This window comes from Pecten maximus, chromosome 3 (genome assembly GCF_902652985.1).
Source record: "Pecten maximus chromosome 3, xPecMax1.1, whole genome shotgun sequence".
NCBI lineage: Eukaryota > Metazoa > Mollusca > Bivalvia > Pectinida > Pectinidae > Pecten > Pecten maximus.
The window spans coordinates 18,082,960-18,110,128 of record NC_047017.1 but is presented as its reverse complement, the minus strand read 5'-3'; the positions used below and the strand labels follow the sequence as shown (position 1 = coordinate 18,110,128).

Genomic DNA, 27,169 nt, shown 5'->3' with positions numbered 1-27,169 from the left:
TATTTGTAAACATAACTGTGTTTCTGTGAAGAATATGCATTAAGAATTGATACAAAAGGAAAAAATGAACACTCTATATCATTAGTCTACTGCAGTCATGATCAGTGACACAGCTTATAATATAAGACTCATCTCTTCATGCTCCTCCTCACAGATCTCTTCCTGTACCAGGTCCACTATGACACACACTCTTCACTGTGTTAATTGACTTGGGTGCAATGTCTGTATTGAATGTATAATGCCTAGCTACTTCCTGTCCATGTTAACATGACATTACATCCCCATTCTTCCTTTGTCCAGTGAAGATCGACATTCTAGTTGGTATATCCCACCTTAGGTGTTAATATTTCTCCTTGCGTAGTGAATTCGAAATGCAATCCTATATTGGTCCTTTCCATTGTTCCTCCATGACAAATTCTGCTCTTGTACTTGATACGTCTGTCACTGTACGTGTATGACTGTCCATCAAACATACATTTTATTATGCCCCCTCCATGAAATTGGGGGCATACAGTGTTACCCATGTCGGTGTCGTCGCGTACTGATACAATATATATGTAACTAGCTAATCTTAGGAACTGCTGATGCAATCCTTACCAAACTGTGTTTTGGGGGTGGCAAGTAGCAGCTGGGGCATTCAATCATGTCTTAGACATTTTTTCAATTTGTATATAATTGTTTAATTTTGTCATTCATATGTCACATAAAAAATGACAGCATGTATATGTGTGCTGAGCTTATAAATGTACATGGCACCTAAATTATAAATTGTCCAGTTAGATCTGTATATCACACAGACTTACTGGTATCCACATGTCTGTTATCTTCATCCTATCTGTGTGATAACTTCCACTGACTGGACACCAGATCTCCATCCTATCTGTATGATAACTTCCACTGACTGGACACTAGATCTTCATCCTATCTGTGTGATAACTTCCACTGACTGGACACTAGATCTTCATCCTACACTGACTGGACACTAGATCTTCATCCTATCTGTATGATAACTTCCACTGACTGGACACTAGATCGTCATCCTATCTGTATGATAACTTCCACTGACTGGACACCAGATCTCCATCCTATCTGTGTGATAACTTCCACTGACTGGACACTAGATCTTCATCCTATCTGTGTGATAACTTCCACTGACTGGACACTAGATCTTCATCCTATACACTGACTGGACACTAGATCTTCATCCTATCTGTATGATAACTTCCACTGACTGGACACTAGATCGTCATCCTATCTGTATGATAACTTCCACTGACTGGACACTAGATCGTCATCCTATCTGTATGATAACTTCCACTGACTGGACACCAGATCTCCATCCTATCTGTGTGATAACTTCCACTGACTGGACACTAGATCTTCATCCTATCTGTGTGATAACTTCCAATGACTGGACACTAGATCTTCATCCTATACACTGACTGGACACTAGATCTTCATCCTATCTGTATGATAACTTCCACTGACTGGACACTAGATCGTCATCCTATCTGTATGATAACTTCCACTGACTGGACACTATAGATCTTCATCCTACACTGACTGGACACTAGATCTCCATCCTATCTGTGTGATAATTTCCACTGACTGGACACCAGATCTCCATCCTATCTGTGTGATAACTTCCACTGACTGGACACTAGATCTTCATCCTACACTGACTGGACACTAGATCGTCATCCTATCTGTATGATAACTTCCACTGACTGGACACTAGATCTCCATCCTATCTGTGTGATAACTTCCACTGACTGGACACTAGATCTTCATCCTATCTGTGTGATAACTTCCACTGACTGGACACTAGATCTCCATCCTATCTGTGTGATAACTTCCACTGACTGGACACTAGATCTACATCCTATCTGTGTGATAACTTCCACTGACTGGACACTAGATCTTCATCCTATCTGTATGATAACTTCCACTGACTGGACACTAGATCTTCATCCTATCTGTGTGATAACTTCCACTGACTGGACACTAGATCTACATCCTATCTGTGTGATAACTTCCACTGACTGGACACTAGATCGTCATCCTATCTGTGTGATAATTTCCACTGACTGGACACTAGATCTTCATCCTACACTGACTGGACACTAGATCGTCATCCTGTCTGTGTGATAACTTCCACTGACTGGACACTAGATCTTCATCCTATCTGTGTGATAACTTCCACTGACTGGACACTAGATCGTCATCCTATCTGTATGATAACTTCCACTGACTGGACACTATAGATCTTCATCCTACACTGACTGGACACTAGATCTCCATCCTATCTGTGTGATAATTTCCACTGACTGGACACCAGATCTCCATCCTATCTGTGTGATAACTTCCACTGACTGGACACTAGATCTTCATCCTACACTGACTGGACACTAGATCGTCATCCTATCTGTATGATAACTTCCACTGACTGGACACTAGATCTCCATCCTATCTGTGTGATAACTTCCACTGACTGGACACTAGATCTTCATCCTATCTGTGTGATAACTTCCACTGACTGGACACTAGATCTCCATCCTATCTGTGTGATAACTTCCACTGACTGGACACTAGATCTACATCCTATCTGTGTGATAACTTCCACTGACTGGACACTAGATCTTCATCCTATCTGTATGATAACTTCCACTGACTGGACACTAGATCTTCATCCTATCTGTGTGATAACTTCCACTGACTGGACACTAGATCTACATCCTATCTGTGTGATAACTTCCACTGACTGGACACTAGATCGTCATCCTATCTGTGTGATAATTTCCACTGACTGGACACTAGATCTTCATCCTACACTGACTGGACACTAGATCGTCATCCTGTCTGTGTGATAACTTCCACTGACTGGACACTAGATCTTCATCCTATCTGTGTGATAACTTCCACTGACTGGACACTAGATCGTCATCCTGTCTGTGTGATAACTTCCACTGACTGGACACTAGATCGTCATCCTGTCTGTGTGATAACTTCCACTGACTGGACACTAGATCTTCATCCTATCGGTATGATAACTTCCACTGACTGGACACTAGATCGTCATCCTATCTGTGTGATAACTTCCACTGACTGGACACTAGATCTTCATCCTATCTGTGTGATAACTTCCATTGACTGGACACTATAGATCGTCATCCTATCTGTGTGATAACTTCCACTGACTGGACACTAGATCTTCATCCTATCTGTATAACTTCCACTGACTGGACACTAGGTCTTCATCCTATCTGTATAACTTCCACTGACTGGACACTAGATCGTCATCCTATCTGTGTGATAATTTCCACTGACTGGACACTAGATCTTCATCCTACACTGACTGGACACTAGATCGTCATCCTATCTGTGTGATAACTTCCACTGACTGGACACTAGATCTTCATCCTATCTGTATGATAACTTCCACTGACTGGACACCAGATCTCCATCCTATCTGTATGATAACTTCCACTGACTGGACACTAGATCTTCATCCTATCTGTGTGATAACTTCCACTGACTGGACACTAGATCTTCATCCTATCTGTATGATAACTTCCACTGACTGGACACTAGATCGTCATCCTATCTGTGTTATAACTTCCACTGACTGGACACTAGATCTTCATCCTATCTGTGTGATAACTTCCACTGACTGGACACTAGATCGTCATCCTATCTGTGTGATAACTTACACTGACTGGACACTAGATCTTCATCCTATCTGTGTGATAACTTCCACTGACTGGACACTAGATCTTCATCCTATCTGTGTGATAACTTCCACTGACTGGACACTAGATCGTCATCCTATCTGTGTGATAACTTACACTGACTGGACACTAGATCTTCATCCTATCTGTGTGATAACTTACACTGACTGGACACTAGATCTTCATCCTATCTGTGTGATAACTTACACTGACTGGACACTAGATCTTCATCCTGTCTGTGTACATGTGATAACTTCCACTGACTGGACACTTCATTGTGGACATAAATATATTGTGGTATCATGACAACTGGGGGCTGCAATAGCTCAGTCTGTTTATAGTGTGCCAGCCTCCTTATCCTCAGGGGAAGATATCTGAGGTGTATATGGTTGGAAGCTCCATATATATACCTGTGTGTTGGTTTGTATTTCTCGGAAATCTGAAAAACAGGCTGGTCTGTTTTGTCATGGTTGTGTCCTTGGGCAAACACTTTACCTCAATTGCTCTGGATGGCATGCAATGGGTCTCCCGTATGTTGTTCAGTGAGGTAGTCACCTACTACTACAATGCAAGGAGACCCTGCCTCCAAATGAAATATCATGAGTACTAGTTGGTATCCCTGTCTCATCAATGGAGTTCAAACATGAAGGACCAAGTGAAGTTGTATGTGTACGTAGCAGAAGAGGAAAAATGCTATGACCAGTCCAGGATTCGAACCCAAAACCTTCTGTACTCTAGATAAATGTTCTAAACATTTGAGCTACCTGGCCAATGGCGTTCAGCCTAGTCCAGTTGCACTACATTCATCCCTTCTCCCACAAAGTCTTCGACCCCGAAGACTCACTTGAGACCCTACACCACCTCCGTAGGTATTTAGTTGGGGGCCAATTGCAAATGTAACAGTACAGGAAAAATGCAAGACCAGATCTAGACCTGGACTCAAAACCAGGACCTCCGAAATCTAGAAATACGCTCTTACCATTTCAGCTACCTGGCCACTGGTGTTCAGTCCAGTTCTGCTATATAGTATATGGCATTACAGCTCAATGTCATTAATTGTTGTCTGCCCTATAGCTAGCCTCTGAAGAACTAAGGAGCTGTATTTAAAGAGAAGATGCTTGTTCAGAAGCTTGCTTGTATTAATTCCTTACTGCAAAAGTTTGGAAAAGCTAATGACCTATATAGCTTAAACTATAAGGTTCAAGGTTATATGTTTCTAATTAAAGAACTAACAGGCCGAGATCCAGAATATCAGTACTTGATCACTATTTTGCAAGGAAGGGGCGAGTGCTGCAAACATTGTGAAAAAAAGTTAACATTAAAATGATACAATTGTATATGTTTCATATGTTGGCATAACATTAAATTTGAAGATCGTAGGGGTCACACTGCTTGTTTGTATTCTGGTTTTATCACCCCGTGAACATTTTGAGGTGGGGTCTCCTTGTAGTAGTTAGTGACCGACACATTGAACAACATCAAGGAGGCCATGATCCGTTGAGTGCCATCTAGAACAATTAGAGTAAAAGGTTTTACCCAAAGCTAAAAGAAACCACCACGACTACACAGACCGGGCCATTTTTCAGCTTCCCAACAAACACAATCCGACATGGATAGGGAGCGTCTAATTACGCACCGTGGTGAGATCATATTAGTAAATATGAATGTCCATAGGTGTGCTAATTATATATAACTACAAGAGTTGGAAAAAGCAATTACATTGTTTCTTTGATTTCTTCATTTAGAATACGGGAGTCATGTTGTTTCAACATTCAAATGACATTAAAATTTGTGGGGAAATTTTTTTACACAGAACTTTTCTGTAGAAAAGACTTAAAAGAAAACGAAATCTCTTAATGTAATGATGCACTTTAATTTTCTTTAAGCTGAATAGATAGAGACAGCACACTACTGTAGTTATATATATTATTAGATTTCCATGTAATGAGAACCACTTCTGAGGTTAAAATGCAGTTGTTAGATGACCTGCATGCATTTTCCATGTAAAAATAAAAAAAAAACAACAAAAAACAATAAAGAATATGCTTTTGTTCTTTCTTCCCATTATGTTTTACCTCATATTTTACTGTTATCTAGGGAGATGCATGACATCGTACAAACATTTCTTGTCTTTTAGGTTTTTCAGCTGAATGCAATTGTTCACAGCATGATTATCACAGGAAAGGATGTCAGCTCCAATATTAGCATACAGAGACAGGATTTTCCATCATTGTCACGACAAAGATTAAACATATTATCCCTGTGGTATATTGATCCCAAATGCAGCTTGTGTTGACAGTTTAATGTTTCTGATTTAGCTGAAAGGAAAAATTATATCATTTTTTTTTTTTATTATTATATTTAAAGCAAAGTGATGCTTGCCAAACAGTGTTCTGTAACTGATAAGCGGAAAGACTTTTATCTTGATTTGTTACAGTTGAATGAGCTATTCAATTAAAGATATGATGATCTAGGGTTGACCCATCAATCTCCAGTCCTTAGAGAGAGATCTATTGTGGTCCTGTTTTACCGGTTCTCTGCTCTTGGTCCTGACTGACTCATTATACATTGGATCCGAGACTGAACATCAACAGTTTAAAACGCAATTTGTATAATGACGGACAAACACGAAACCTCCTCATAAACATGATGATCAGTTTCCTTGGATGATCCGGAAGCAAAGTTGCTCGATCAATCCTGATTATTTATTTATTGGTTCTCACTTTTCCATTGCCCTGGGTTCCCTATTTGTAAGGTTAAACCAGTGCTGAAATAAATTCTCTCCTCAATATAATTTCTCTAGATTATAGAAAGCTGCGATGTAGACCTCAAGGTAGATCTTTACTGTATTTCTGTTCACGTATAAAATGTTACTTTATTATCTAACTGTCTCCAGTTCTGTTATTGTAGCAGGAATCCATTATCTGTCTTTCATCATCCATTATAATAACATTGTAATTACTCTGCTTGAAGCATTTCTATATATGGTATATACATATATGCTAGAGATATTGGTACACAATGTACAAGGCAGCTAGCTAGGTTTACCTTGTACAGTATATGCATGTACATGTATGAAACATGTTATACATCAGATACCTGTCTGCCCATGTAATTCAATCAATACCTGTCTATATGGATATATTCATGTAATTAATAGAACGCTTCCATGGCCAGTTGACCCTTGAATTTGAGATATTTTAGAAGTCAGATGACTATTTCTTTGAAATTTAAGGGTCAAGATCTGTCACGTCCCTTCAATCCCAAGAGTCAAATCTGATTTTGGAGAGTCAAAAACATAAATCTTGAGGGTCTACTGAAAGCCTTGAAATACCTGCCTTTACAAATAATTTAACTAGTTTACGAGAGTGTTTGATGGCCGCTGTACATGTCCATTAGGCATCTTGTTGACCGATGGTCTGAAATGTCGTCCCTTTTCAATAGGATGCTGTACAAAGTTTTAAATCATTATTCTGATCAGCTGAAGGATGTGGCGTAACCAAATCAGCAGCTGATCAATATGTTGCCTCAGAAAATTTTTATGTAACATCATAAAATTCCTGTGCATGCATGTACAAGTTTGCTTTTGCTTGGAGCCTTAATTTTCAAACATACATTAATTCTATGTAACATAATAAAATTCCTGTGCATGCATGTACAAGTTTGCTTTTGCTTGGAGCCTTAATTTTCAAACATACCATTGCAATGGTAAACCGTTCTTTATCACTGTTTTTATTTGGTCTATTTAATTTAATGATATGATGCTGCATTCAAATATTTAATTGTCATCAATTTTTATATCATGATCACAAGAATGTGTAGGAGAAAAACAAAAGATCTGTATGTATTGTATGTACCATAAAAACCCGTGTAATTTGCGCAGGTACTTTTTGGGGCTTAAAATGCTGGAAAAAGTCTTGTTTTGGTACTTTAAAAACTTGTGTAATTTGTGCAGTTTTTTTGTACTGAAATGTAGTTTAAAATTGGGGGTGCGCAAATTATACAGGTAGAGACATTTTCAAGGGTTTTTTTTTACAGAAAAAAGATCGTCAATTCTCAATGTCCGCCATATCTTGTATGTTTAATTTTAAGCCAGTTCTATAAAATGCCCATGTGTTATTGTGTTATCAGAGGATGTGGCTGATATGAGGCGTGGATTTTGGTTCTATGATGATTACTGGCAGCCGCTGGAAGACGAGTATGCTCAGGAGATAGAATCTGTTCACATCTCAAAGTATATGGGACACAAACTGGACCAGCCTCCACAATCTAAAGGCAAAAAACAAGGTAGGCTTTCTTTGGCTACGGTCACAAATCCAGAATAAACCACTCACAGACACATGCTATACATGTACAGCAGTATGATCCATTCCATGTAGGTGTGATGTTTTAATGAGGTTTATTTTGTTATGGTTTTATTGATCGTTGAGACTGCTTTAAATTTCCACATATTAAAATCAAATCCAGGTCTGTTTTTAATAATAAAATAAATGAATTTACACTTGTTCTGTATAAAGTGAAATATTTGTGGGTACTTTTTTTCATGGTATCAAGGTATTAAGATAGTTTCCTGGTTCATGTTTAAACTGTGGTCTTTACGTACCTTGTATAACAAATAACACAGTCTAGTTTTTCAGCTAATTTTGTTGTATTTAAATATTTTTGTGGTTCAACTACCAACACTTTAAATGTTTATTTATACACAGTGAAAATTTTGTGTTATACTTGTGTTAATTGATGACTTGAGATACTGTTAAAAAAAATGAAGAAGGGGGCTTATTTGTGGACAGGGGATTATTAACAGATAAATACAGTATTTAGGTTATAATTAGGCAGTACTGTATCTCTTAAACGTTGTTTGCAATAATCACCCACCATCTATAACCATATCCATAGTGCTCTATGATATATAACAGGATCTAAATAAAGGTTATTTAAGAGTACAAAAACAGTAATTAGTTTTAGCTACATGTTAAGTATAATTAAGATGTTGCATTATTTTCCAGTTATACAGCGAAAGAACTTTCAGGAATTCTACGTAGATTGGAATGCGGTTGATGAGATTTATCTTTTCAGCGAGTCAGCTTCATCTAAAATTTTCAGATCTGTGAGTAACAAGATTGGAATTCCAAAAGGTTAGTATAAACCATGTTATATTATAATGAAGATAGGTTTTGCATGCTTGGAGTTGTCTATTAGTAAAAATAATGTTTTAATGAATTATTTTTTTTGATGAATGTGGGGTTTGATTTCATTGTGATCAAGCTACAAGTGGAAAAAGGGGTAGGAGAGCTGGGTTCTGAGTAAAGTTACAGAAATTTTGGTTTTATCATTTCAAACATCCTGCATAAATATATCTACTGAAAAAGTGTCTTAATAAATTCTATAAATCAATACCACTAATAGTGAAGAGATATGCATGATCAGATCCCTCACTTTCAGTATGATAGAATGTTCGACATCATATACATGTAGCTGCCTTTTAATAAGTTGTCTGTAGTGTGATGTTACGAGATTATATTGAAAATAATTCCATGATATATCGGTTCCAAATTAAATAACTATGATTCCCACTCTAGGCGGGAAGCGTCTACGTCGGGGCTACCGCTACGAGGCGGTGATGGACGATAAACCACCAGACATCTCTCATTTACTTTTTGTTATCCATGGCATCGGGCAGAAAATGGAGACAGGAAATATAATCAGCCGATGCCGTGAGTAAGTGAAAACATTTACATTCCAATCGCAAACTGTTTATTGACATTTCTCTCTCCCTTTTACCATATCTATAAAAGGCCATATGCTGTAGTTATTATTTGGAGTGGAGAAGGGTCAATGAAGTAATTATATGTAGGATATGGATTCTCCTGGGTAATCTAAGGCAAGTATGTCAGTTGTAGTCACGGGGGCTGTTAATAGAAATTATGCCAATAAAGTCATTCGCTATCCTCACAAAGGTCTTCATTTTAACATAGTTTATGCTTGTGGAGAAGTTACACATTATATACCATATTTATTCGAAAAAGAACCCTGTCCACAATTAAGCCACTCTTCTTCATTTGTGAAAAATCATGAATTTTGACTCAATAGGCTGAAAGTGGTTTAAAAATGAGCTCTTCCAAAAATTTAATACTTAACTTTTATGCTAGGGAAGGGGACTTTTTTAAGGATAAATATTATATATTTACATACGTTATTATGTATGTATGTAATTTAGCTGCTTTTACTGTTGAATATTTCTACACACTCTGTAAATATCATTTATCTACATTTGTTTTGATATTTGTCAATGAGCAGAACAAACTACTATAGAATCTGTTAAATATTGTACCGTATTTATCAAACAATATGCCCATGTCTGGTAATAAACCCACACATATACCGGTATATATTTCATTTCAGTATAAATGCTACCAAGAACTATTTCATTGTTCTGCAATAAATCCATTCTGCTATTTTGAATAAAATTTTGTTGTTTCCCCCCCATGGGCTAATTGCAGGATAAATACGTCAATATAACACAAAGTATAATCTCTAAAGATTGAGAAACATAGGGTAATATATCAGATTGTTGTTTTTGAGTTACAAAATATCAAAATGTAATTTCATTGTCCTCTTTTGCTATTTATTTTCTATAGTCTCAGAAATCAAGTGAAGATATTAAAACAGAAGCTCTTCCCAAACTTTGATGAGTTAAATCAGCGAGCTGAATTCTTGCCAGTGGAATGGCGGACAAGATTGAAACTCGATGGAGGTACTGAATGATGATGTAACTTTACAAAAACAATGACACCTTTTAACTACTCTTAATTATATGTTACAAACAAGAGAGGCATGCAAGAGTTCAAACAATTTTGTATTTTGTGTTACAGGCTCCAATTACTCTATACTAAGATATATATGACATCATTTTGATGCCATGTTGACCTATCTCATGTCAATGCTTTACCTGTTGCCTCAGACCATCAATTAGATGATAATGATTTTCTTAAAGCTTTTTAGACAAGCAACTTAGAAAAGCCTTTCTAGTTTAATGAAATACTGTGGATATAGCATTGATTTGAATTGGTTTCTAAAATATAAATACAATTAATGCACAATTTTCAGATTGTATTCATTGTCAATATGAATGCCATCTGAGTGACAGGTCATGACAAACAGATACTATTCTGTTTATCTGTCAACCATGTTGCATTCATGATGACAATAATGTCACTCTGATGAGAATTCAATGGTTATGGAAAACTTAGACATCTATAGAATTGTCTACTACATTGTGTTCCAGACACAGTAGATTCTATTACACCACACAAGCTGAGAGGTATCAGGACAGTGTTAAACAGTAGTGCCATGGACATCCTCTACTACACTAGTCCACTGTACAGGTCAGAGGTAAGTACACAGTCACTACACTCTGTACAGGTCAGAGGTAAGTACACTGTCACTACACACTGTACAGGTCAGAGGTCAGTACACACTGTACAGGTCAGAGGTAAGTACACTGTCACTACACACTGTACAGGTCAGAGGTAAGTACACAGTCACTACACACTGTACAGGTCAGAGGTAACAATACACTGTACAGGTCAGAGGTGAGTACACAGTCACTACACACTTTACAGGTCAGAGGTAAGTACACTGTCACTACACACTGTACAGGTCAGAGGTCGGTACACAGTCACTACAGACTGTACAGGTCAGAGGTAAGTACACAGTCACTACACTCTGTACAGGTCAGAGGTCAGTACACAGTCACTACAGACTGTACAGGTCAGAGGTCAGTACACAGTCACTACACTCTGTACAGGTCAGAGGTCAGTACACAGTCACTACACACTGTACAGGTCAGAGGTCAGTACACAGTCACTACACACTACAGGTCAGAGGTTAGTACACACTGTACAGGTCAGAGGTCAGTACGCAGTCACTACACACTGTACAGGTCAGAGGTCGGTACACAGTCACTACACACTGTACAGGTCAGAGGTAACAATACACTGTACAGGTCAGAGGTCAGTACACAGTCACTACACTCTGTACAGGTCAGAAGTAAGTACACAGTCACTACACACTGTACAGGTCAGAGGTCACTACACACTGTACAGGTCAGAGGTGAGGACACAGTCACTACACACTGTACAGGTCAGAAGTAACTACACACTGTACAGGTCAGAGGTAAGTACACGGTCACTACACACTGTACAGGTCAGACGTAAGTACACAGTCACTCCACACTGTACAGGTCAAAGGTAAAAATACACTGTACAGGTCAGAGGTCAGTACACAGTCACTACACACTGTACAGGTCAGAGGTCAGTACACAGTCACTACACACTGTACAGGTCAGAGGTAAGTACACACTCACTCCACACTGTACAGGTCAGAGGTAAGTACACAGTCACTCCACACTGTACAGGTCAGAGGTAAGTACACAGTCACTCCACACTGTACAGGTCAGAGGTAACAATACACTGTACAGGTCAGAGGTCAGTACACAGTCACTACATACTGTACAGGTCAGAGGTAAGTATGTACTGTACAGGTCAGAGGTAATTAGTATGTACTGTACAGGTCAGAGGTAATTAGTATGTACTGTACAGGTCAGAGGTAAGTATGTACTGTACAGGTCAGAGGTAAGTATGTACTGTACAGGTCAGAGGTAAGTATGTACTGTACAGGTCAGAGGTAAGTATGTACTGTACAGGTCAGAGGTAAGTATGTACTGTACAGGTCAGAGGTTAGTGTGTACTGTACAGGTCAGAGGTAAGTGTGTACTGTACAGGTCAGAGGTAAGTATGTACTGTACAGGTCAGAGGTAAGTATGTACTGTACAGGTCAGAGGTAAGTATGTACTGTACAGGTCAGAGGTAAGTATGTACTGTACAGGTCAGAGGTAAGTATGTACTGTACAGAGGTGGTGCAAAGGGGCAGGGTTGAGGAGCAGGACTGAAGGGAAGGGCTGAGGGGCAGAATCAAATAAGGAAATTTGAGACTTGGTGGATTTTCATCAGATTTGGTATGGAGCATAATTAGATGAAAAAGATGTTGTATACATATGAATGGAGGGTCTTATTTTCCAGGGAGTGGGGTCTAAATGTCTTATGGAGGGCTAGGGGGATAGAATTGCAATATATACATTTATCAAGATTGGTACAGTATGTTTTATAATCCTTATTAATCATTTGTTCACATTTCCATCAACAGATCACTCACAGTTTACAGAATGAGCTCAATAGGCTCCATGAGATGTTTTGTAGGAGAAATCCATACTTTCTAGCTAATGGAGGCAAGGTGTCCATCATTGCTCATTCCTTAGGTAAGTCAGCAATGCTGTAGATATATAGAAGATATTCCACAACAGTTATGCATGTTATTCCACTATCATACATGTTAGTCCACAGTGATACTTGTGATTCCACAGTCATCACATTAATATTTGATATTCCACAGTCATACATGATATTCCACAGTCATACATGTTATTCCACAGTCATACATGTTAGTCCACAGTCATACATGTTAGTCCACAGTCATACATGTTAGTAAACAGTTGTACTTGTTTTTCCACAGTCATACATGTTAGTCCACAGTCATACATGTTAGTAAACAGTCATACTTGTTATTCCACAGTCATACATGTCATTCCACTATCATACATGTAAGTCCACAGTCATACTTGTTATTCCACAGTGATACTTGTGATTCCACAGTCATCACATTAATATTTGATATTCCACAGTCATACATGTTAGTCCACAGTCATACATGTTAGTAAACAGTTGTACTTGTTTTTCTACAGTCATACATGTTAGTCCACAGTCATACATGTTAGTAAACAGTCATACTTGTTATTCCACAGACATACATGTCATTCCACTATCATACATGTAAGTCCACAGTCATACTTGTTATTCCACAGTCATACTTGTTATTCCACAGTCATACATGTTAGTCCACAGTCATACATGTTAGTAAACAGTTGTACTTGTTTTTCCACAGTCATACATGTTAGTCCACAGTCATACATGTTAGTAAACAGTCATACTTGTTATTCCAGTCATACATGTTAGTAAACAGTCATACTTGTTATTCCACAGTCATCACATTAATATTTGATATTCCGCAGTCATACATGTTATATTTACATTTGGTGTGGCAATGCCCTTATATATTACTAGTAAATCCCTACCAAAAGCAGCTTCATCTATGAGAGTATAAATGAAGTTGCCCTGAGGGCGTATGAATATCTCACTTGCAAAAAATGTAAACAAAGATGGCCGCCATACATTGTAAAGTCACATTGACATGAGATTTTAATATTAATATTTTAGATTCATTAATAGAACGTAAATATAAGCGATTAACTGCCTAGGTGCGGCAGACCTACTGGTATAACTGCCACATGTGTCACAGACAAACAATCATGGTGCGCTAGCGCGCACCATTCAGTTTGTCTGTGACACATGTGGCAGTTATACCAGTAGGTCTGCCGCATCTAGGCAGTTTATTGCTTAAATATTCCACAGCCATACTTGTTATTTCACAGCCATACTTGTCAGTCAACAGTCATACATGTTATATTCCACAGCCATACTTGTTATTCGACTGCCATCTTGTTATCCCACAGTCATACTTGTTATTCCACAGTCATACTTGTTATTCCACAGTCATACTTGTTATTCCACAGTCATACTTGTTATTCCACTGTCTTACTTGTTATTCCACAGTCATACTTGTTATTCCACAGTCATACTTGTTATCCCACAGTCATACTTGTTATTCCACAGTCATACTTGTTATTCGACTGCCATCTTGTTATCCCACAGTCATACTTGTTAGTCCACAGTCATACTTATTATTTCACAGCCATACTTGTCAGTCAACAGTCATACATGCTATATTCCACAGTCATTCTTGTCATTACACAGTCATACTTGTTATTCCACAGTCATACTTGTTATTCCACTGTCTTACTTGTTATTCCACAGTCATACTTGTTATTCCACAGTCATACTTGTTATCCCACAGCCATACTTGTTATTCCACAGTCATACTTGTTATTCCACAGTCATACTTATTATTTCACAGCCATACTTGTCAGTCAACAGTCATACATGCTATATTCCACAGTCATTCTTGTCATTACACAGCCATGCTTGTTATTCCACAGACATACATGTTATTCCATAGTCATCACAGTCATACATATTATATTCCACAGTCATACATGTTATCCCACAGACATACATGTTATTCCAGTTATACTTGTGATTTTAAAGCCATTGTATCATGATATCACTTTCTTGTGTAGTGGAATGTTGTGTTTGTATCTGACAGGTTCTGTGATAACGTATGACATCATCACTGGCTGGAATCCCATACAGATGTATGACCAGTTTGTTACTTCTGTCATTGTGAGTATCATAATCATTCAAGACAAAAGGTATTATCTATTCAGAATATTTTATTGTCATTGTTGCTTTCTTCAAATATTTATTTTAGTGCCTTTCTGTAGAAATATTCCATATATATCATGCTTTATGTAAAAAAACAAATATTGAAAGATACCTGGTAAAACAATAGAATACCTCAATAGGACAGTAACACTACAGCAAAACAACTTCATTTTATACAAGTATATACTGTATTTATAATATTTAAGTGAGGATACTAAAAAAAAAGCCAGCTCAAAATAGAACCCTCCTTGGTGAATATTTAACTTGTGATTTACCATCATCTTTTTAGCTAAAGAGAAATGATAAAATTATCAGATGTAAATATTGTATTGTAAAATTGAATCATAAAAAGTGTATAATTCATGAAAATTATATAAAACAACTAAATAGATAAAATATTCTTAATTTCTATTACTACAGAGCAATGAAGAACAAACTGCCAGCCCGTCCTCCGAGATACGGGATGAACTCAAAGAAGCAAAGAGAAGGTAAATGATGTGAATTTTGAAGAGTTTTAGATTTCTCATTATAATCGACATTAGGAAAAATTTATCTGTGAATCTTACTACTGTATTGCTGTTAAACCTGTAATTTTCAAACTTAAAATAAGTTTATGTGATTCTGAATTTTGTCACTTGTGAAATCTACCACCTGATGCTTTCCAGAGTTAATGAACTTGAATCACTGCTGATGACAGTCCATGAGAAGCAAAAGACAGAGACAACCCTCAACTTCCAGGTATCACAGTTTAAGTTAGATTGATTCATGCCAATTTAGGATTGCATGTGTCACCCAATGCTGTCCTTACACCTTTTCTCACTTCTGATTTCTTTGTACGATTAATAGTCTTTTTAAGAGTATTCAAATTTCCCAAAATGACTAATGAAACCTTATAAAGTGCATTCCAATCTAGTCTACATGACTTGGAATATTTTTTCAGGAATATTTTTCAAGAATATTTTTCAGGAAACTAGTCAAAAAACAGTTGCTAAACAGTGATTTTTCCATGCAAAAGTTTGATTTGAAATGTGTTCACATTGCTTCAAAAATGCAAGACGGTGTTCTATATTATGTGCCAGAATGAATATTCATAAGTTATCTTTCTGTTCCTATGTTCTATTAAAAGACTCTGGCTTCATAAAAGATGGTGAGGAGGATATTTTCTAAGAAACTGTCTATATACATATATATGGTATATTTTGTGTAGTTGGAGAACCTTTTCTGTCTGGGATCACCGTTAGCTGTGTTCCTGGCTCTCAGAGGGGTTCGCCCGAAAGGGAAGGGCACCTTGGACCACATTCTTCCCAGTTCTGCCTGTAAACGCCTGTACAACATTTACCATCCATACGATCCTGTGGTGAGTTCTCAGTGTACATTATTAACATTTAAATTAATACAAAGGACAATCTACATACAAGAAATGATAATAAGGTGTAATCAGGATTTTTGGAATGAGTCTTAGTGAAGGAGCAGGAACTGGCCTAGTTTAACAATGGCTGCTTTCAAGGCCCAAGTTCTTGTGCATTGCAGTCTTGGTAAGATCATGAGCTCTGTGTCTGTCTTAAAAAGTTTGTAAATATGCATGAAGAACTTTCCCCTCTGTTAACGTTAATGTTTAGTATTAAAGTTTTGGAAGGTTTATTTATTAATCTCTTTTAACTTAATATGTTTTAAATATATGACTCTGCCAAAAGTGAGGAAGTGGGCTTATTTGTGGGTAGGGGCTTATTTGCAGATACATATGATAAACCTCCAGATGGGAAGTCTTCATAGCCGACCACATATCATGTATATTGTTGATTTAGAATTTTCAGGTGTGTACTGGCCAATATTAAAAATATTTATGTGAAATGACAGCACATTATTTAAATGATTGTATGTACACCTGACAGGCATACAGACTGGAACCACTGATTCTGAAGCACTACTCCACCATTGCTCCACTGTGTATTCACAAACATGACGCGGGAAACAAGCAGCCCTACGGACAGATGAAGACAGAGGCCTATGCTGCCTTCCAAGGGTCAAGTGAGAGACTGAGCGACCGGGCTGACCAATCAGATCGAGACTTTGTAGATAGTACGGAGATGGCATCCAACAGCAGCCAGGACACTTCGCCTTCTCGCAACCAAGGTTTAACTTCATTCTGTGGGTACTTTGGTGTTGTCTCCCCTTGCTGGTAACTCTTCACTTGCTGTCACGTTCATCACTTCGTTTAGTTCCACATACAATTTAATGATGCATGAAAATAACAAGAGAATGCTGAAATTTAAACTAAACCTTAATTCTGAATAAAAATTGATGAAACAAGTATATAAATTGATCTCATGTTTGACTGATAAAAGAAAAATTATCACAGAAAAATTATGCTAGCAAAGGTGATAAGTAACTCAATGATACATGTATACTGTGGACTGAATTATGTGTGATGTTCTTGATGAGCAGAATTAGTTTCCAGTATGTTTTGCTTTTTATCCTGTATACTTAATACATTAGAAATCGGAACTTTATTTATCATTTTCAGGAATATTTGAAGTCTGGTAAAAGTAGGATTAAAGTACATCTTGATTGATAATAGAACACATTTGCAAAGAAAATGATATCAAATTTTATGTACAAAAAGTACTGTTGAACAATTTGAAGTTCAATAAGTGTAAGAAAAAGTACTTTGCAAAATATCCTAGTCCTGAATTGAAAAGAGATATGTCAAAAAGTTACTATCTCTACTATGAAAAAAAAAGAAACTACATATCCCTGGCACTTGTATGTTGAAAAGGTATTATCCTTGCTACTCATATGCTAAAAATGTACCATTCCAGTTACTATGTCAAAAATGTACTATCCTTGTGTTGAAAATGTACTGTCCCTGCTATGTCAAAAATTTACTATTCCTACTACATCGAAAATGTTGTTTTTTTTTAACAAGGGAATTCAGTTTTATTCAGTCATAAATATTAAATAAAGTATTAATATATAACGCTAAAAACTCTCAACACAGATACTATATGGGATACAAGAGAAATACTGGTCTACAGCGTATCTAGTGTAAATAAAACCACATTTCAGGTGTCTACATACCAAGTGCATGGTATACAGATTGGTATGTGTGTAACATCATAAAAAAATGTATGCAGGTATATGCAAATATACATTTCAATAAGAACTATCCCTGCTACATCACGTTGACAATTTAGTATTCCTACTATGTCAAAAAAGGAACATCCCTGCTTCATTGAAAAGGTTCTATCACTTCTATGTTGAAAATGTACAGTCAGTACTACATTGAAAAAGTACTATCCCTGCTTTCCCTAAAGTGTTGTCATCAGCATGTCCCTGTAGTTAAAAATCCTTAACTGTCAACCACCCCTCATTAATACTGAGTTCTCTCACTTTGGGAAAAAATATTCCATCCAAAAGCTTTCAATCAATTCCTATCTGGCATGAATTCAAATTCTTCATGTGGATCCTTATGACTTGCTACAGGTAGTTGTTTGTTGGAGAATGTTTTAATAACCACAGGGATTTGACTCAAACTTCCAATCCACAGTCAATTTATGTATGTATTATGGTATATGTGTTTGGAATTTGTGCCCAATCCCTGTGAATATTACTGGTAAACATAACTTGTGTGTATAAGACATTGAAAACCTTTTTTTTGATATGTAAGGATACAAATGTAGCTAGGTAAATAAATAAAGCAGAAATACATTGTGGTGCATTTCAAATACCCATCCGCAGTTGAGATGTGGGATGGAGGAGACCTCATTAGGGGATGTTTTAGAACTTGACACCTTTTCAAGGAATATATTTGCTGTTGTTCTTGCCCTGTGGAATTTTTCCCTTTCACAAATTTAATATTTTTGCTCCCTTTAGTTTTCCAGTGTTTTTATCTTGGTGTATTTCAACTTCAAAAAGCATGTGTTTGTTTTGATGTTTCATTTGTTATAAACAGTGCATGTTTTCCTAATTAATTTGAAAACTAAACAAATTGTGAAATATATATTCACGTCAATATCATAATTATACCTGTTGTCCAAATTTATCATTAAACTTAAAAAATAAATTCAGACTTTTCAAGTAATCACAGCTAGCTATTGGCAGAGTTTTCCATCATTATACACACAAGTTGTTTTAGCCCTCCATGAGTATGACTATCTCTTACTATGATTCTTTTATTATCGGATAGTATCATTGCTGTATTCTTCATCTACATGATTATGCCCACATTGTGTATCAAGGTAATACATTGTATAAATATATTTCTACCCTACATCTAAAAACATGAGAACAGGTAGCACAAAACTGATAAATTCTATCTTGACAATCGATAACTCCTTTATTGACTTCTTATGAAAACATACTGTTTCAGTCAGTGGTATTTTTACAAGGAAGAATGATGTCAACCTTGCTGCCGAACTGAAGAGTATTAAGAGATTAGAGAAGGATGCAGCTGCCATAGAGAAGTCTCTGGACTCAGAGTTAATGGAGGAAGATATAGACCAAACAGGTACAGAATGATGTCACACTTCGTTAAAATTTAATGGGAAAACATCACACATTTCATATAAGGTAGTATTTTGAAAGGTTCAAATGTTATATTTTTTCTGCATGTCCAGGCCAAATTTTGGAAAACATACCCAGTAGTTCTCTCCATTTTTTTTATTGTTGAGTGTGCGAAATTTGAAAATCTAGGAGCTTTTTCCAATCTCACTTAACCAGAATGTCAGAAGGATAAAGAAACGGAAGGATAAAGAAAGTAATTGATCATGTCCAGTCAACACTATAAAGTCACCTTTCTCACACCAAGTGTTATTTTTCGGGTTGTTCTGAAATCCAAGATGGCTGCCATGAAAGCCATATTGAAAAACTCATTTTGAAGTTCTTCTCCAGTACCAATGGTGCATTGAGTTTGAAATTGGTGGGGAGGTTAAGGAAGGGGAGCCAACAAAGTGTTGTTGTATTTTGGCCTGGTAAAAAAAGACATGGCAGCCACCGCAGCCATTTTGTGCCATGATTGCACAATCGTAATTTTCCTGAACAACACCTATTTTAAACTTCTTCTGAACTTCCACCAGTTGGATTCAACACACAATATGCTACAGTGATCCTGTCGTTATTTCTGGGTGGTCCAAAATTCAAGAGTGCAGCCATGGCCAACAGTATCTCGATACTTCTACTTAGTATGTATATTACAAAAGTACAAGGGACTTAAGAGTCAGATGACCATTTAGGCCCATAGGCCTCTTGTTCATAAACCTGTCATGTTTATATGAAGGATTTTGGAAGGTCTCTTACTCATGATTATACCAATTAATAAGTGCTCAGGGGATTGTTAGGTACCAGTAAGTGATGAAATCATGTTGTAGTTGAGATTTATCATGCCCATGCTAGAGATATGATTATAATCTAAACTGAATATCTGTTTTACAGATTTGGAGTACCGTATTGACTTCCAGCTGAGAGAAGGTGGATTTGTGAGTAGTTATCTCTCTTTGTTGACCTCTCACACTTCCTACTGGAAGGACAGTGATGTAGCCTACTTCCTGTTGACTCATCTTCACCCGGCTCTGGAGAAGTCCTGACAGAGGACCTGGGGTAATAGCTAAATACTCAAACATTAAAGAATTCATTTGTGAAATCCTGTTGGTAAATTACACGAAGAAGGAAAACCATTAGAGACGAGGCTAATGTGTAGCTCTGGAGAATGACCTCTATAGTGTGTAGCCCTGGAGGATGACCTCTGTAGAAAGACACCTCTATAGAAAGACACAGCTATAGAAAGACACCTCTATTGAAAGACACAGTCTGTGATATGTTAATGGGTGTCTCCAGCTTAATAACACCAGCCTTCATCTGGAGTGAGAAAAAGTAATGTGTATGTTATGTGAGTATGTAGATCATGGAAAACAATGTTATTGAAACTCCAGAAATGTAGTGAATTGAAAATGAGCAGTTAAAGTAGTACATGTAACGATGAGTGGCAGAGTGACTTTAGTCAGGTCTGAATGATACTGGTGCATGGCACTAATCATGTTAGACTGGTAACAAAGAGTAGCAGTGATCAGGCTTCGGATTAGATTAGTACAAACAAATTAAGTGGCAGCTTGGCCCTAACTTATTAAACATATTAACATGATATGCGAATGTGTGGCAGTGTGGCTTTAACCATGTTAGGGTGGTAATTGTGGCTTCAAGAAGAATTTTATGGTGGCATTAAAGATTGATGATGTAAGGTTTATTACTATATCAGTGGTTCTGGTAAGGTAAGAAAGGTGTGTAGGTGGTATTGTGGCTTCAGTAAAGCCAGAAAGGTGTGAAAGGTGAGAGAGTGGCATTGTGGCTTCAGAAAGGTCTGAAAGGTGAGAGAGTGGCATTGTGGCTTCTGTAAGGTAAGAAAGGTGAGAGAGTGGCATTGTGGCTTCAGTAAGGTAAGAAAGGTGAGAGAGTGGCATTGTGGCTTCAGTAAGGTAAGAAAGGTGAGAGAGTGGCATTGTGGCTTCAGTAAGGTAAGAAAGGTGAGAGAGTGGCATTGTGGCTTCAGTAAGGTAAGAAAGGTGAGAGAGTGGCATTGTGGCTTCAGTAAGGTAAGAAAGGTGAGAGAGTGGCATTGTGGCTTCAGTAAGGTAAGAAAGATGAGATAGTGGCATTGTGGCTTCAGTAAGGTAAGAAAGGTGAGAGAGTGGCATTGTGGCTTCTGTAAGGTAAGCAAGGTGAGAGAGTGGCATTGTGGCTTGAGTAAGGTTTTAATATCAGAGGTTGGCAGTGTAGCTCAATTTAAAGTATATTATGATATCAAAGAGCAGCATTGTTATTTTAGACATGTTGGAATAAAGTATACTTGTATTTTCTTTGTGGAGGAAATATCCAACAGATTCTATCATATCAAACAAGACAAGGAACTCTCTGATAGTATACTGTTAAGATGATAATGATGAAAAACCCATGTTTGGTTTGGTGGTACTTACATACTGTTGTTAAACCCACCAGATGGCGAATTATTTTTACATTTTATAACTGTCTACGAGATTCGGAAATCTTTGATGACAATATTACAGAACAATTTTTTTTTATTTTGTTGTTGTATTAATTCTTTTGTTATTATATTTTTTCTCAATATGGCAAAATTGCATTCCAATTATAATCACATTGTCATGATAAAGTTGATATTTGTTTTTTTTTACTCCTGTCTCGCATAAATCAGTTTGTGCATTCCTAAACAAATTTATTTGTATTTAGATATAAACAGTGTAATTCCTAATTGTTACCATACATAGATACATTAATACAAAAGTTAAGTTTCCAAGTTTGTAAGTACATTTATTATTGCCCAAGAATCTGTTTATAGTATAAAAGTTTAAATGAAACAGAAATTGTTGAGTGGTTGTGCTGTGATACCCAATTGAAAAATATCACTTACAAGGCTGAGCAAAAAGTTTCATATTTTTAGTGAGGATAAATTTTCTCCGTGGGGGGGAGGGATTATTGTATAGAGTGGGAAAACCATTTCCAGGAAGAATATTATCAGTACAGGGAGGTCCTCTTAGGAGTATTAATTACAGAATAAAATGTAATATGTAATATCCATTTTGGGTGGGAGTGTATTGGCAGTAAAGGGAGGAAAATATCAGTATAAGGAGGATATTGTCAGTATATGGAGGGTTCTCCAGGGAGGATATTGTCAGTATAGGGAGGGTTCTACATAGAAGATATTGTCAGTATAGGGAGGGTTTTACAGGGATGATATTGTCAGTATAGGGAGGGTTTGTCAGGGAGGATATTGTCAGTATAGGGAGGGTTCTACATAGAGGATATTGTCAGTATTGGGAGGGTTTTACAGGGATGATATTGTCAGTATAGGGAGGGTTTTACAGGGATGATATTGTCAGTATAGGGAGGTTTGTCAGGGAGAATATTGTCAGTATAGGGAGGGTTTGTCAGGGATGATATTGTCAGTATAGGGAGGTTTGTCAGGGAGGATATTGTCAGTATAGAGAGGATTCTTCAGGAACGATATTGTCAGTATAGGGAGGATTTGTCAGGGAGGATATTGTCAGTATAGGGAGGGTTGTACCGGGAGGATGTGTGGGTGAAGTAAGACAATACTTCAGTGCCTCAATGTTATATAACCATCCTGTGATTTTTACCCATATGCTGTACCAGTTGTGGTGCTTTATTTTCTTATGGATATATTTTATTGAATTGTTACAGGTGTTTTGTAATGTTCAGATCAGTGTACGACATGTTGGTGAAAATACCAATATATACTGTTGTATCTGTGTTGAATTCATTGTTTTTTACATTCTGCTTACGGTATATATGCTACAGAAAACATCATTTTCAATACTATCTTTCTGAACAATCTGATATCTTCCAGGTATGTTTTAATTAGCATCTGCTGTATTAGTGAACAAGTATCTGTTTGTTTCGATCCATGTTAGTAGATAATTATACAATGTTAGTGTCTGACACTAGCCTTAGGTCGGTGAAATTTGGTACAGGTGTTAGGTATCATAATGCTAATTTCTGGCCAATTGATTTCATTGTTAGCTAAGGATTCAGACAGAAGTGCCTCTCAGTCTGGCAGGTTTATACTAAGTTCCCTGTTAACTCTGGTTTACCTCGACTTTTGTCTGTTGATGTAAATCTATAATGTTATCGTACTGGTAAATTACATGGTTTGTATGTATTTTATAATGTTTAAGATTGTTAAGCTGCATTTCAATTAACTTTTGGTGAAGTTTATATCTCATCTGATCCTGAGAAGCTTGGCCTGTTCGAAAAATAACCGAGATTAACTGTATATTTATTTGTTTGTTTTTGTTGATGTCAATTTCATAAACGATACATCTTACATAGTGTGAGTGTTTTGAGAGCTGTTTGTGTAGATAATTTTTGGGTGACACAATTTTTGAAAATCCAGGGCTTGTGTTCTCGATTACCGTATTTATCCTCAAATAAACCCCTTCCCCTGTAGAATTTTGGGGAGGGCTAATATGTGAGTTATTTCAAAATTGACAATTCTGCAAAAATGAAGGGGGCTTATCAGTGGGTAGGGGCTTATTTGCGGATAAATATGGTAGTTATATACAAAGATCGTACATGAAACCAATCCAAGGATTTTCAGCGATCGGTCACAGAGACACAGGCTCTACAATATACATGTATCAATGTTTATGTTGTATGTTACAAACTTAAGTGATGTAATCACTTTGATCTCAAAATCCATTCCTTCTTTATCCAGTATTTCTGTCCACTGTTAAAATAATCTGGAATCATATTTCGTTATCAAATACACTTGTCAATACTTAACCATTGCCATTCATTATAATTTATTTTTGTGCACTAATATTGTATATAATATCAAAGATGGTAGCTTGATCAAAGAAGAACATTCAGGATGGTCTGAATTAAAATGTTTATTATATAATATGTTCACTTTTTGCAGTATTTTTGTACCCGTTAGTGCAATACAAGGGAAGAGTAAGCTTTAGCTAAATCAGTTCTTGAAATGTTGGTTGTTTTTGTAACAAATTGTCATGCATTATTATAATTCACACAAATACATATTTAGTAAATCCTTATTCCTATTTCTTATGATAATGTATGTTCACTGCCAATTGACACCAGTTACTGAACACTTCCCTATAGGCTATAGTGGAAACATAGGACATAGATACAACCAACCATCTCTGATGATATTAGGATCAACCTACAACTATCTCTGATGATATTAGGATCAACCTACAACCATCTCTGATGATATTAGGATCAACCTTGGCGTCTGTCTTGCCTCTGGATCATAATCATGTATAATCATGTGAGATCAAGACCCAAAACCACAATTTGTTGGTATGAGTTGACAAATTCATTCTGAACTCTTGGGGGTATCAACTATCACTTATTTCTATAATAAATCCCAATGAGTTCAGGATGGGACTGAATCATTTCTTCCCAAAAAAAACCCAACAAACAACACGCTATCTCCTTCCGCGAAGTATTTGTTTGCAATTTTGTAATATGGTTCATGTTTTTATACTTTTGAAGACACCAGTTTAAGATAAATAAATGGTAGAAAACACATTAAAACCAAAGACAATAACCTGCTTTATTATTGAGTATTCCCCAACTATTTTCTGTGCAAATTATTACGCATGCTACCTGGCTTGTGCAAGGGGAGGTAATTCATACACACTCTAGTGGATGCGACATTGACAAGTCACCTCTTGTCTTCAGAGTTCGTCCTGATTTCTTGGTACAAGCACTAGATCCCCAGTCATTACTTTGAAATGGTTGCAATCACACCCCAATAACTATCAATTAAATAAACATGCTGGACATGAAGTGAACATCAAAATCATGCTGCAAGGATCTGGATTGGTCTCATATTTCCTACCTTATAACTTAGTCATAAAATTTAACACAAATATATTAACACAGGGATCTCTATTATTTAAGAGTGAAACAAATGCTCAACCTAAATCATGCTATCAGGATTGGCATCAAACATGACAACCCACTCCTTATTACCATATACATGTAATCTTAATCTAATTCAATACATACTATATATACGTGGGACTATGGGACCAGTTTAGCTCCCCTAGGGACAATATCCTACTTTTGTTAATCTTTAAAAAGCTTGCACCTCTTGGCTAGGTTGTCAGCTATAAGTATTCATGGGGTTGAAAATAATATGTTAGAAGGGTGGTGTTCCTCTATGGTCCTAAAAGTAGAGTCCAAAAACGGAATATTTATCAGTGACGGATGAAATACCTTAGGTGACCAATACAGGCCCTCTCGCTTTTTGATTCAGTGACTTATATAAAATGCTGTCTGAAACATTTTAACTCAATAGACCAAATCAATGTCATAAATAACAAGAAATAATAATCATTGGTGTTTCATTTGTTTGTGAAACTTTGCTCTGTCAAAAAATATCAAATTTAATGTGTTGTATTTTTATGCGACATTTATTTTATGGCCACATAAAATGCCAAATGTTTCAAATAAAAAATGTTTTATATACAATGAACAATGTTTTTTGTTTTGTGTTATGAATGTTCATTGTACATTGAACAATGTATTTGTTTTGCGTTACGAATGTTCATTGTGAAAAGAACAATTGAACAATGTATTTGTTTTGTTATGAATGTTCATTTAACAAAGGAACAACAATGATTGAACAATATTGATCCATTCCATGCCAAAGTAGCAAATGGATAAAGATGATGAAAATTAAATAAGAATTGTTCATTAATCCAAATACAGTTAGAGAGATCCTCAGCAAAGAAGGGAATTCTTACAACTATAACCCTAAAACCCTTATGATGGACAACACAAATTGGACCATTACCCAAAATACAATTGAACTACTTGGCCTCAGTATCCCAGAATTCCTTAACTTAAAACTTCCATAGAAAAGAAAGAAAATTGAATTACCTGGCCCCAGTTTCATCAATATTTCTCAACTTTTATAGGAAAGCATTACAGAATTTAAGGGTAAGTTTCTCAACTTACATTGTTCTTTAAAATAAATCATACTTTCCTATTGAAGTTTTTAAGTTAACAAATTTCACCAAATTAAGGAATGTTGATGAAACCAGTGCCAAGTGCCAGGTACGAATGCAGAAATAGAGCTGTTTGTTTCTTTCACTATATTCAATAGATTTAAATTCTTTTTGCAATAATACCTGAGTTGCAACAGTTATTTCATTGATTTTAATGTGAATGACATCGAGTAGACATATTAAATAGAAATTATTTTGAAAAATATTTTGAAAAATATTTTGAAAACATATTAACCAAATAAATGTACATTTATTATACAGATGTAAGATGGTGTTAAGGAAACATGATATAATGAGATATGTATAATGAGATATGTAAAAAGGAGTGGAATGTTGAATCCACTGTATTTGATTTCAGTTGTACTTTGTTCTTTAAAAAAGTGACCTTTATAAAGTTCACAAAAATAATAACAGAAAA

At 36.5% G+C, this 27,169-nt stretch overlaps 1 protein-coding gene across 4 annotated transcripts in view; it reads left to right on the top strand.

Moving 5' to 3' along the window:
* The window catches only part of LOC117323428 (phospholipase DDHD1-like), a 30,793-nt gene extending 4,577 nt beyond the window's left edge, over window positions 1–26,216 (top strand). Inside the window, exons 2-15 of one of the 4 annotated variants that reach the window (XR_004531725.1) lie at window positions 7,860–8,015; window positions 8,735–8,863; window positions 9,308–9,446; window positions 10,367–10,482; window positions 11,014–11,120; window positions 12,933–13,044; window positions 15,066–15,142; window positions 15,605–15,672; window positions 15,850–15,922; window positions 16,392–16,541; window positions 17,077–17,332; window positions 19,554–19,691; window positions 20,615–21,456; window positions 21,505–26,216. Coding sequence is in view for 2 of the 4 variants with exons in the window: in XM_033878651.1 (XP_033734542.1) it covers window positions 7,860–8,015; window positions 8,735–8,863; window positions 9,308–9,446; window positions 10,367–10,482; window positions 11,014–11,120; window positions 12,933–13,044; window positions 15,066–15,142; window positions 15,605–15,672; window positions 15,850–15,922; window positions 16,392–16,541; window positions 17,077–17,332; window positions 19,554–19,691; window positions 20,615–20,766 (1,673 nt within the window). In the remaining 2 variants the exon portion in view is untranslated. Of the gene's footprint in view, window positions 1–7,859; window positions 8,016–8,734; window positions 8,864–9,307; window positions 9,447–10,366; window positions 10,483–11,013; window positions 11,121–12,932; window positions 13,045–15,065; window positions 15,143–15,604; window positions 15,673–15,849; window positions 15,923–16,391; window positions 16,542–17,076; window positions 17,333–19,553; window positions 19,692–20,614 lie in introns of all 4 variants that reach the window. The other 3 variants (XR_004531726.1, XM_033878652.1, XM_033878651.1) reach the window with 3 other exon arrangements.
* Window positions 26,217–27,169: the final 953 nt, after the last annotated feature.